Source organism: Fragaria vesca, linkage group LG5, assembly GCF_000184155.1.
Source record: "Fragaria vesca subsp. vesca linkage group LG5, FraVesHawaii_1.0, whole genome shotgun sequence".
Lineage (NCBI taxonomy): Eukaryota > Viridiplantae > Streptophyta > Magnoliopsida > Rosales > Rosaceae > Fragaria > Fragaria vesca.
Window position 1 is genome coordinate 22,212,143 of NC_020495.1, and position 13,077 is coordinate 22,225,219.

Genomic DNA, 13,077 nt, shown 5'->3' on the forward strand with positions numbered 1-13,077 from the left:
GGAAGTTTCCCCATATTTAACCATGAAAAAGAAAAAACCAAATTCAATTTGATTTGGAAATTATGATTCTGGTGGTGTTACAGATGTGAGCAATACACGAAATGGGAAATTCCCGTGAAATTGTTCTATTCCCCAAACGTTGGGAATGTAGGAAATTTCCTGCAAGTATGAAACTGAATAATAATATTAATATGGCTGTGGATAAAGTCAGGTCATCTTCATCATCGAAACCGAACCCCACTACCTGGTGCCACTGTCCTCTATCTCTTTCCTTCTCTTAACTTCATCTTCACTCTCCCTCCCCCCTCCCTTTGTTTCTTTCTCTATCTCTAAGTAACTAAATTTTCCCTCACTCTGGTTGCACCTTATATATTCAAACGCTTTCAAAAGCAGCAACTACCACATGATATATGCCTATGCTCACAAGCATCTCATTCTCTTTCACTTTGAGTGATCTTCACAACCTTTCCCATACAACTCATCTCCATTTTGGTATATAAAGCGGGTGTTGTTCTGCTTCTCACTTGCTAATTTCTTAGCCAGATTGATCAATGGAGAAGTCAATGATCGAGAAGTCAATGAAGCCTAAGCAGACGAGTGTTCAGAGGCTGTGCTGCTCTGTTCAGAACTATGATTGGGGGAAGATAGGCCCGGACTCTGAGGTGGCCAGGCTCTATGCTTCCAATTCCGGCTCTGAAATCGACCCGGAAAAGCCTTATGCTGAGTTTTGGATGGGAACTCATGATTCAGGACCCTCATTCTTGATTCAGAAGGACCTCAATGGGATGTCCATGTCCCTCAAGGAGTGGATTTCGACCAACTCGAATGAGCTGCTTGGTCATAAAGTCGTCCAGAAGTGGGGCTCTGACCTCCCTTTCTTGTTTAAGGTACTGTTACCATAACTGTCCTAATTCAGTTATGCATCAAAATCACCTTTTCAATTCAAACATTGTGATGGTTTTGTTCTTGTTTCGGAATTAGGTGCTGTCTGTGAGGAAAGCATTGTCGATACAGGCTCATCCGGATAAGGATTTGGCCAAACTTTTGCACAAGTTTATGCCGAGTGCTTACAAGGACGATAATCACAAGCCTGAGATGGCCCTTGCTATAACTCATTTTCAGGCTCTTTGTGGCTTTGTCACTCTTGAGGTACATATCCTCGTTCTGTCACTTTCTCACATTTTTAAGATATGAACAATCGACACCCTTTGTTTTTCTCAGCATAGATATTCCTGCTAGCTAGCCAAATTGTTTGTTTCCTGATTATCCGATCCTTTTCGTGATAATCATTACTGATTTCGAATGCTTACGTGCTTTCTCTGTTAACTTTTGGTTTGGTCATTAAACAAGTAATTGACTTGTAACTGTGATTGCCTAAGTTTGGGTCCCAAAAAATGTCATTATGCCAGAAATTTGACATAATGCTAAAAAGGTCAAAAAAGCTTGGTATGCAAATTTGAGACCACAGATCACCACCCTTTATTATACAATATTCCAAATTTTATTTTTATGATTAATTGAGTAATAATATGCAGGAGCTTAAAGGTGTGCTTGATAATGTCCCTGAGATTGTACAAGTGGTTGGTAGTGAAGTAGCAAACCAAGTGTTTGACACCACAAATGAAGATGGGGAAGATAAAGTCAAGTCTGTTCTGCGTTTAATTTTTACCCAACTCATGTCAGCAACCAAAGAGATTGTGACTACAGCAACGACCAAACTGAAAAATCGCTTACACATGGAAAATCAGGTAAGTATTTCCAGCATTGATCGATCAATCATTTTATCTTCAATAGTCGATGACACTGTTTGATATTGACTTGATCAGGTGAGGCAGTTGACAGAGAAGGAGCAACTGGTGTTGGAATTGGAAAGGCAGTATCATGATGATGTTGGTGTCATATCTGCTTTCTTTCTCAACTATGTCAAGCTTAGTCCCGGAGAAGCATTATACCTCGGAGCAAATGAACCTCATGCCTATATGTTTGGTGACTGTGTCGAGTGCATGGCAACTTCTGATAATGTAGTCAGGGCCGGCCTCACTCCCAAGCATCGGGATGTCAAAACCCTTTGTTCTATGCTCACATATAAGCAGGGCTGCCCTGAAATTTTGAAAGGAGTTGCCTTAAATTCTTATGTGACAAGGTACCTCCCACCTTTTGACGAGTTTGAGGTCGATCGGTGCCATCTTCCCCAGGGAGAATCAGTGGAATTTCCTGCAGTCCAAGGTCCTTCCATTTTCGTTGTCACTTTTGGGGAGGGAATCATATATACAAGCGATTTTACAGGAGATATAAATATCACACAAGGAGAGGTTCTTTTCGTGCCTGCAGGTACGGAAATTGGCATAACAAGTGCATCTGAGTTGCACATATATAGAGCCGGAGTGAACAGCATGTTCTTTCAACTCCCATAATTCCAGAATCCATGAGCTTCTTGGGAGATACAAACAAGCTGTTGCTATAGCATGTTTGATATTAAGATAGAAAACTATAAACTATAGAATTGTCATGTAAGTGTCTTTGCAATGTATGTAGTATATAAGAATCGAATAAGAATTGATCGATCTAGTTCTAAATTATTGGGAAAGAAAAATTATATCTATCATTTAATGTTCTTCAGGAGAGCCACAAGTTTAAACCAGACCACAACAATCAAAGAACCAAAGAGACCCCATGGACGAACCAGAAGGCAGAATAGTTAGACTCGCAGGCACATGAGCACCAACAAAAACACAGTATCACACTAGCAGGCTAAACCAAGTGAGAGGGTCCATAGAAAAAAAAAATGTTCCAATTTGAATGAACAAATCAAAAGTCAGGATCACAATAAGAGGTTGGCAAGGATTTATCCTATTATTTTTTTTCCACAATGTGAACTAAATAACCAGCAGCAGCAAAGACAGATTTTCTTTGTGATTGGTGAGAGGGGATTAACTTCCATCCCAAGGAAATCAGACCAAGGTTGCCTGGATGGACCAACTTCATTCTTATCAAGCCTAAATCTTTTGAAGCTTCAGTCCGCATTACATTATTGGTACCCCAATTGTGCATGGGAGTCTTAGACATCTTCTACCAAACATCCCTCTTCACTCCAGTAGTATTATTTGCTTAAGAGATTTGCAAGTAATGACTATGACTTTAATTAAGCAAGGAACTGCACAGCATCTAGCATTATGAACTAGGCACCACTCATTCTCCATTTACATGGTTCGATTATTTATGTACACACATTGTTTAGCAAATCACATTGGGGTGTTTCAAGTAATCCATAACCCTTTTACAACCAAGTATACAACTTGTCACAATGAATCAATTTCATTGACCGAACGGCAGAGAACATATGGGAGAGGACACGGCCTATGTTGATCATCATGAAGTCCCCTGAAATCTGTCCGATTGTCGCTCCATACCAGCTTGAGCCCTATTTTATTCACCTCCACAGGTGACACACTGAGAAAAGCCGATCCGACTTGTACAAAAACCTCAAATAGGTCACCTGCCTCCAAACTGAGCTCATTGTTTGGTATATGACCCAGCCAGAGATAGTACACACCACGAGTTACAAAGAATGAAGATGTTGAAGGGTGGTAGAAACGAGTTTGTTTGGTATGATTAGTAACAAAAAAGCCATCGAATGAAAGAGATGTTGCGCTTGTTGCCAATCTGTCAAATGCTGGAGAATAAGCAACGCAGAGAGTAAATGCGATTACATCTCTACCAGTAAGTGGAGGCACTAAAAAGAAGCCTGTGTCACCCCCACATACAACCGCGAACCACTCAGGAATATCATTTCCAGGGAGAAAAATGCCATCAGCTGCTCCAATGTGATTCCATTTCTGTATCATGTAGAACAGGATTTGAACAAGCAATGTATCAGTACTCACACACACATAAAAAAAATTAATATGAGAGAGAGAGAGAGAGAGAGAGAGAGACCTGTAGGAGGCTGTCCCTGAGAGTCGTAGTCAGAGTAGTGCACCCTTCCATTCGAAGGACTTCCAAGGAGTTCAACAAAGAGTATAGGACCTTATCAAATCCCCAAATCTCAGTCAGTTTGGTAGAATCACTTATATACAGTTTCTTTAAGGACAGTTTTGAAAGACCTGGCAATCTTTCCAATGCAGGGCAGTTATCAGCAATTAGGCTCGTCAAACTTGTTGGTAAATCTGGGATTGCATGCAGGCTATAGCAATGGTACAGATCTAGATACCACAGCTTCAAAAGGCCACTGAGGCTAGGAAGACTATGGAAACTATTTCCTGCAAGACGCAGCATTCGTAAAGAATATAGACTCCCTAGATCAACTGAATCATCTCCTAAACTACAGCCTGTAAGAGATAATTCTGTTAAACAGTTTAAGCCTCTCAATGAAGGAGGAAATACTATTGTAGTTCTATTAGGTTCGAGGCCACGCAGAGAAAACTGTACCAAGTTCTTCAATCTCACAATGGAAGATGGTATTTTTCGTATGGCTGTGTTACCAGCATCCAGCGTGATCAATGATCCCCAAGTCGTCATCCAACTTCTCAAATCTTGTACAGTCAGCAAGAACAAGAGTTCTCATTGATTTTATCTGATAGAAGCTCCTTGGAAGATCCTTAAGCATAATGCAGCCTTTGAGATTTACCGAAGAAAGTCTATCAAGATGTCCAATGGACTGGTGAACCTCTGACAAATTTATAGAGTCTTCAAGAACAAAATTCTCAAGATTTGGGAGTCTCGAAAGGTCCTGTAAATGTGATAAGTAATGGGAATGACTAACATTAAGAATCTTCCAACTTCTCAAGCAACTGTCAGACAAAAGCAAAAAAAAAAAAAAAAAAAAAAATAATAAGTTCAAAAGAAGAGAAATTAAGTTGGCAAATAGGACTGAGCTAATCTAGTGTATACCCTAGGTTAGAAGGAAATGATTTACAATTTTGTTGAGTAAAATAATATACCCTAGAATCCTCCCAAAGGTGTATCAGTTTGCTGTACTGCAGGTCCATTGCAACTACATTTTGTAGACTAAAGTCTTTAGGTACTGACTTTAAAGGGAATCCATGCCAGCAGAGCCAACATAGTTTATTGGAAAAAAATTTGTAGCCTCCACTGAGCTGTACGTGATTGAGTTTGAGCAATCTCAGCCTCTTCATCTTTGAAAATGCTTTTGTACTGAAACTAGCTTTGGCATCAGATGTCAACATTTTCAGAGTGAGTCCTTCAATTGCTTCAGATCCCTGTTAACAAAACAAGTAAGAAAAGAGATATTTCGTTTGAACAATAATTTTCAGATTCATTCACATGAACATAGTCATGAATGCAGATACATATGAACCCCGAAAGCAGTAGACGGCCTATATATGGGATCTTGTCACCAAAGTATGGATTGTTTCAATAAATGCATTATTCAATAATATTAGAAATGAAACTGACTGAATTACATGCATTATACCACCCCCTATAATTCACGCAAAATTTGATAAGGAAGGTACTTACAGATTTATCTCTCAATACATCTGTAGCATCTGCATCATCCCACAGTCTACAACGTTTTCCAGGGTCCTGAGGAGATTTTGACCAAACAATTGCTCTGCCCATGTCTCGTATCAAATCATGCATTCCCATCTCGTTTGTTTCACTAACAGTTACAAGGCACCGTTGAATGAGGACCTCAATGCCTGAATCTGGAAAAAAACCACAACCTTCGAGTATTTGTTTTACATGGTTTACGTCCATTCCAATAAAGAAACACGATATCAAGGAATATATCCTTCTCTGTCTCGTCATTCAAACCATCAAAGCTTAATTTGAGCTTTTCTTGAATTTCCAAATGAGGTATCATTCCCAATTTTTTAATTGTGCTTTCCCAAAAAGATGTGCTTCTTCTAAACAGAAAAGAACCCAATACTTTGATTGCTAGTGGCAAACCTCCGCAGTAATCGACAACGGTTCTTGAGAGATCAGCATATTCTTCATTAGGAAAACGAGTCTTAAAGGCATGCAAACTAAAGAACTCGAGACTTTCTTCTTCATTCATTTCTCTAGCTGCATATATTGTATCCACTTGAAGGTGCTCTAGCAATTGTTTATCTCTTGTCGTTACAATAATTCTACTTCCTGGACCAAATAAATCGGGATCTATACCTAGGTCATGTAGCTGATCCAGTTGATCTACATCATCAACTACAACAAGTACACTTCTGCATCCAATCTTCTCTTTTATCACATTGATCCCTTTATCAATATCATCTACTACCGTCTTGGTTTGACTTGAGATATCAGAAAGAAATTTATTTTGCATAGTGACCTTACCTTTGCTTTCCTTTGAAGTTTCCCTAACGTTTGCAAGGAAACTTGAGGCTTCAAAGCTACGAAAGATATGATTGTACACAGCCTTGGAGACCAGTGTCTTCCCAATTCCACCCATTCCCCAAATTCAAACCATGCGAACATCATCCAATATCCCAACACCTAAATGAAAAATAATACCTTGCATGCGAGAATCTATTCCAACTTGGTGCTCAGCTACATGTAAGGGTGTTCTGTTCAAAAGATGCCAAGTGATCTCATCTCTAATCTTCCTGACAAACAATCCTTCATGCCTGACAATCAAAATCAGAAGATTAACTAGTCATTACGCCAGACAACTAAATTGCATTAATACATAGGTCAATAATTCAGACGACTACAGCTGCATGCTCATAACTTATAAGATTTGACTACAATGCAGCTAATCAGAAATTCGTGAACTGCCCATATACAAAAGTAAAAGTTTTGATGAAATTTAGTACTCAGTAAATGTATACATTAAAAATATTGCTGGCTTCAAACCTAAAGTTTAAAGCTTTGAGGGTAATAACATTCATTCTGTTTTCTTTGTTGACACTTGTTTCAACAAAGGCCTAAGCAAACTAATGCTTAGTTGTCTTAGATTTCTCCATCCTGTAGCAATAATACAATCAAAAAGACCTTGATACATTAGTAAACACTAAACAGAAAAACAAAAACATTAATTATTAAACATTACCCATCAGCAGCATTTCTAAGATCCCAGCCAGACAAATTTGCAGCTTCAGTAAGAGCAGCTCTCCACCTCTTCACCTTGTCTTCATCTTTATCTTTATGTTTCTGATCAAATGCCTCTGCTAAAGTACCAGTCTGTTTCCTCACATCTGAAGGATCAACATAATAAAATATTGGGAGAACTGTTTGCCTGAGTGTTCTTCTACACTCCATGATCTTCACCAGCTCCTCCAGACACCATCTGGATTCCGCATACTTCCTTGAGAAGACGATGACAGAGATTTTGGACTGTTGGATTGCCCGCATCAGTTCCTCAGCTATATTTTCCCCTCTTCTTAGTTCAGTGTCATCAAGAAAGGTGTTGATTCCAGCTTCTTTCAATGTCATGTAGAGGTTGTCTGTGAAGCCAAGTCGAGTGTCTTCGCCTCTGAAGCTCAAGAACACGTCGTACGTCCAATGTTTGGAGGAGGGGGAAGACGATGAAGGGGAGGCTTCATCAGCTGTCCTGGTGGTAGCCATTGCTTTCTTTTACTGCAAAACAGATACCAATAGGCTCAAGGAAGACAGGGTCAACCTTACAAATGTGACTTTTGAGAATCATAAGCACAATAATGCACATATATATAGAGGGTTGAGCAGTTGGTATGATTACTAAATCACAATTTCATAGAAAGAACAGATGTGTAGCGGGTCAACTAGCATTGCATAATATTATATGATATGCAACGATGCAGAAAAGGAGATTGATGCACTAACAGGCTTAACTACGTTCAAAGAAACTTCCTTTTTTTTTTTGGTACAGTACGTTTAGAGCAACTTTGGTACAGCCTATCTTTTCAAAAGAAAAATTCATATTCAAATTTCAAATTAACATGTCTGAAGAAAGACTCATTATTTTCATTTTTTGTAGAACTACCCACTCCATTTACTATCGATTTCTCCAACTTATTGAAGCTAATGTTATTGGTTTGATAGCCATCTGATCTCAATGAGATTTCTTTCGAGACCATGTTGTACCGTATTCAATTTAGTTCAAATCAAATTCTGATGTATGCTAGTATCATTTGTCTGCAGTGAACATAAAAATACTGTCATTCCTTCTATACAAAACCATCAGTTTCGAAAGCATAATGTACTTAGACTGGGTCTAGCTGAAATTTACAACATCACACCAAACAATATTGTGCAGTGAGTGAATTACACTATCACAAGATTAAGCAATGTCTAATTTATTCATTTTTAAATCCAAAGTCTTCGCTGAGATGATCACGCAAGAAAATAAAACACCTTGAAAGTTTGGATTAAAGATTATTAAAGGAATGTGCTAAGAAATTCAGGATGACAATCATCCCTAATAGAAACTAGAAATTAAAAAAAATCAACTCACAGCAACAGTAGAGAAGATTTCCCAAAATGAAAATGAAAACAATGACATACCTGAAGCTCCGATTGTTGCCTGGGTTTGATTCTCATATAATTGTTAAGCTGACAGATCAAGGGGAGACAGAACATGCTAAAAATCAAGGTCATGATAAAAACTTGAAGAACAACCATGGAAAATGGTAGAGAGAAAACAAACTGAGCCACTGGGATTGATAACATCATAATTGTACAAAAGTTGGTTTTTAGCTTTTTTCTCTATTTATACTACTTAGCTATTATAAACGTGGACCACAATTAGGCTTATCTGTTGTTCAACTGGGCCTTCATCATCTTAACATTTTCATCATCTTAACATCCCCCCTCAAACTAGTGATTGGGGCATCAAGAATAGTGCTGGGCGTTCGGGCCCAAAAATTCAAAAAAACCGACCCAAAAGCCCAATCGGGCCCAATCGGTTCGGTCCAAAATGGGAGGTGTTCGGTCCGGGTCATAAACCGGTCCAAATGCTCTCAGTTCGGTTCGGTTTCGGGTTCGGGCTCGGTCCTGAACCGAAAGCCCGTTCAGGCCCGATATACAAATTTTTGCCACACGTCATAATCTTATTGGTCCTTATAATTTTTTTATTAAAAAAAAAAAAAACCCTAAACTAAAATACCTGCGCCTCTCTTCTTCCTCTCTTCTCTTAAACTCTCTTCTCTGCGCCTCTCTTCTTCTTCTTCTCTTCTTCCGATTTTGTTGTCCAACACAACGGTGATGGAGGGATGATGAATAAGGGATTAAGGGATGATGAAGAAAAAGCTCTAATTTTCGATTGTTTGGAGAGTGGAGGCAGATGAGTTTGAGTTGGGTGATGTAAAGTTGGGGTTTCTGAGTTTTTCAGCTTCTGGGTTTGAGTATTCACGCATTTCAGGTATAAACCCAACCTGGGTTTTCTAGGTTTCTCTCACTTTCTTTGTTTCCTATGCTCTTTCTTTGAATGTTTTCTTACCTTTCTTCGTAAGAATATGAAAGTGATTATTACCATGAATATGAAATCGTATTTTGAAGATTCATGGATTGTTCTTTCTTTGTAAGAATATGAAAGTGATTATTAAACATGAATATGAAATCGTATTTTGAAGATTCATGGATTGTTATATATATTTATGTTATTATGTTATCATCATAGAGGTGAATCATATGATGCATCCTAAACTGTATATGTATACCATGTATTGAAACTCTGTATATTATGCATTATATCAATTGATTTCTCGATTTGTCGATATTTGGTTATGCTTCCTCAACTTGTGTCCATTATAGCCACCAGTACATTGTTCTGTTATAGATGTGATCGATTTTCGGTTCAGCTTCTTCTGAAACTTCATATATAATCGCTTTTCCATAGCTATTGCACTGTGTCACAAGCTTTTGTTATTATATGTTCTCTTTGATAACCATGTAAGCCATCAATCTGCATGTAAGCCATCAATCTGTTGTTTCATCTTATTAAGCAAACACCTATTCTATACAGCTCTACATCATCTCTGCTCAGTGATCCTTATTTTATTCAAACTACTTGTAATAGTGTTTTGGTTTATATATACTGACCACTTTAATTAACAGTTAATATTTAAGCTAACATGGTCATTCTTAAAATATTGGGGATGATATGATCCTAATATATATAATAGGATGATATGATATGATCAAATTTAAAGTCCAGAAAACATTGGCTCCTAGGTCTCCAAAAATTGGGTATAACCTATTTTGAGTCTTGAAGTCAGGTTTTCTTTCACTCGTCAGGTTTTCTGTTCCAACTTCTTCCTACAAACCAAATGGTTAAATCTTACTCCCCAAATTTTGTCCTGCTTTATCTATTGATGTTCTGTTTTGCAGATATTTATAGCTTAGCCATGTGCAAGAGAGAAATGGTACATGCCAAGCATATGTATTGTTCCAGCTGATACTGGCCTTAGAGAAAGCTTCTGGCACAGCATTTCTAAGTGACATTGGTTCTTAGCCTGGCTCTTGTTCCATCTACTTATTATCATGTTGGGTCTTTGGCAGTTGTACTTGGCCTCGGATTGATCTAATGAATTAGCTTTTTCTGCTGTAATAGTTTTTAGTTGTACCTATGTAATTTCACTAAGTTGGGTTCTGTTGAATGTTGCTTTATATTTGTCTGCAATATTGATGCTTTATATTTGATATGCAATGTTTGATGCTTTGAATTGGTTTTCTAAAGCTGCAATGAAGTAAATGTATAGTAAAACAATCAAATCTTGTTTGGGCCCGAAAAAACATAATCGGTCCGGGCCCAATCGGGCTGAAAATTTGAAAGGCCCGGCCCGACCCGACCCGAGATTTTCGGGTTTCGGGTCGGGTTTTCTAAAAACCCGAACCGGCCCGACCCGAGCCCTGCCCTAATCAAGAACTAGTTTGCAGCAGAGAGAGTATTGAGCCAAAAGCTTGTAAACAGAGGAGGCCAATAACTTGTCTCAACCGGGAGGAATGAGAAACAGTGATCGCCATAGCTTCATAGGATGAGAGGCTTGAAGAACAACCATGGAAAATGGTAGAGAGAAAACAAACTGAGCTACTGGGATTGATAACATCATAATTGTACAAAAGTTGGTTTTCAGCTTACTATTCTAAAAAGAGATTTTTCTCTATTTATACTACTTAGCTATTATAAACCTAGACCACAATTGGGCTTATCTGTTGTTCAAATGGGCCTTCATCATCTTAACATTTTCATCATCTTAACAGAACACAGGTGGCCGGCGGCTGTTTCGGAAGAAAACAACAGATTGAAGTACACGTGGAAAGTCATTGCCATGTGGCAAAGTGGTGAAATCCCATCTTTCGCCAAAAAAAAAACAGAGATTTTACTCCGATCAATGTTGGTAAAAAATAAAAAGAAACTTAAGTTTGAGCTTTTACAAAAATCTTACCTTTTAATTCTCTATCTTTTTTGTCACGCCCCAATTTTTAAAAGATAAAATTTAAAAATTTTGGCATGATATAACCTAAAATATTAATATCCCAAAACCTGTTTCAACATAAATCAAGGAAAATAAACTCAATGCGTAATGTAAATTTACACACAACACCAAATTGAGTTAAATTACAATTCCTTGTTTATATAACTTGAGAACAAGAAAAAGAAACTCTCACATGAGTTTAATAAATCCTATCCCAGTGTATATAAAAATAATATACAATGAACATCCAAAACCCGACAAAAAACCCTGCCACTAAGCCTCCACCTCAACCCTGCTGATCCTCACCTGCAGGTCTAACCCCTACACCAAAAATAGTGCACCGGGTTGTAAACAATAAACCCGGTAAGCTAAAAAGCTCGTATGAGTAAACTCAAAAACAACACAACATTTAATCACATCCAATATTCACAAGAGAGATTGGATCAATAATTAAAAACCACACATCTAACACATTACCCAAGAAATGTACTCATGAGTCCCAGATATTTAAATAAATACCCCTCATGACCTACAACAACACTATGTGTATCCATGGGTCCCAGATACCATACAGTATCTCCCATGACCTACACTGACAGACGGACTAGAGCTCTATTCCTAACCGCAACTAATCATCCGGCCAAAGGCTTGGAACCCGGTTTGACTGTCTAATATCAAACACAAAAGTGATAAATAGCATCTTAACCGCAACCAATCACCCAAAAAGAGCTTGGAACCCGGTTTGGCTATTTATCCAACAATCATAATAAATTTCACAACCTTGTCCTCAACAACACAATATCACAATTATTATTCTCAACAACATAATGTCACATCATTATCCTCAACAACACAATATCACATCATAAATTAAATCCTTCCTCATGGATATATTTACATGAGAAAAATATAGATATTCCACAAGAATAATCTATCAATTATTAATAAAATTATGATCACAATGAATCTCAAAAATAGCATATAAGAAAACTTGTTTTATCTTACCTATGAGCCGTTGACGATCAAGCTCATATATTTTTAAAACAATTAAAACCTATGAGCCGTTGACGATCAAGCTCATATAATTTTAAAACAATTAAAAGCATATTATTAAATTCAACATCATCATCATTATCATCATCACATGACCCTAATAATCATTCGGTTCAAAAGTGAACCTTAGTGAGATTTACTCACCTAGATAGCCCGCTGCGTTTCCGCAAAACAGAAGAGCAAGCCAACTCACAATTTCACAAATCACCTAAAATAACACACAATTAAAAACCTTAGAAACCAAGGTATTAAAGGATAACACAATACCCTTAAACTAACCCTTAGCTCAAGGGAGGACAACTTCCTAAAGTCGTTGAACTCAACGACACAATAGAGCTGTCTCAACTCCTTAAAACCTAAACTCTAACCCAACCAAACCAACACCAATAAACTTAAGTCCTAGCATGCCAACATTTCTTAAAAACTAGCCACACTACCACTCAACAAGCTCACAACAGTAAGGACTACCTAACCACAGGAAACTAGGGCTGCAACTCAACCGGACGCGCTGCCACGCGCCGCCACAGGCGGCGGCGAGTGGGCCCCACGCGCCACCCCAAACTTCCGAATTTGAGAAAACTCCCAACAGCAAAGTTGAAGCTTGAAGCAAGGGGAACAACTTTCATACCTGAGACTTCAACCAAAAATTGCCAGAACCGGCCGGAAACCG

The 13,077-nt window shown here is 38.1% G+C and overlaps 1 protein-coding gene and 1 pseudogene across 2 annotated transcripts; one reads left to right on the forward strand and one right to left on the reverse strand.

Moving 5' to 3' along the window:
• Positions 1 to 502: 502 nt before the first annotated feature.
• LOC101296775 (mannose-6-phosphate isomerase 2-like) lies at positions 503 to 2,604 on the forward strand. Its single transcript, XM_004300235.1, has 4 exons — positions 503 to 887; positions 982 to 1,149; positions 1,536 to 1,748; positions 1,827 to 2,604. Exons 1-4 carry the CDS (start codon positions 552 to 554, stop codon positions 2,412 to 2,414), a joined length of 1,305 nt encoding a protein of 434 aa, XP_004300283.1. The 5' UTR covers positions 503 to 551; the 3' UTR covers positions 2,415 to 2,604.
• A 695-nt stretch (positions 2,605 to 3,299) lies between these two features.
• On the reverse strand, positions 3,300 to 8,549 carry LOC101315060 (annotated as a pseudogene). The gene is made up of 8 exons (XR_184823.1): positions 8,443 to 8,549; positions 7,010 to 7,536; positions 6,472 to 6,584; positions 5,479 to 6,342; positions 5,103 to 5,219; positions 4,482 to 4,729; positions 3,937 to 4,183; positions 3,300 to 3,836 (listed from the first exon to the last, which is right to left on the reverse strand). The product of XR_184823.1 is annotated as a TMV resistance protein N-like (transcript).
• Between the last annotated feature and the right edge of the window lie 4,528 nt (positions 8,550 to 13,077).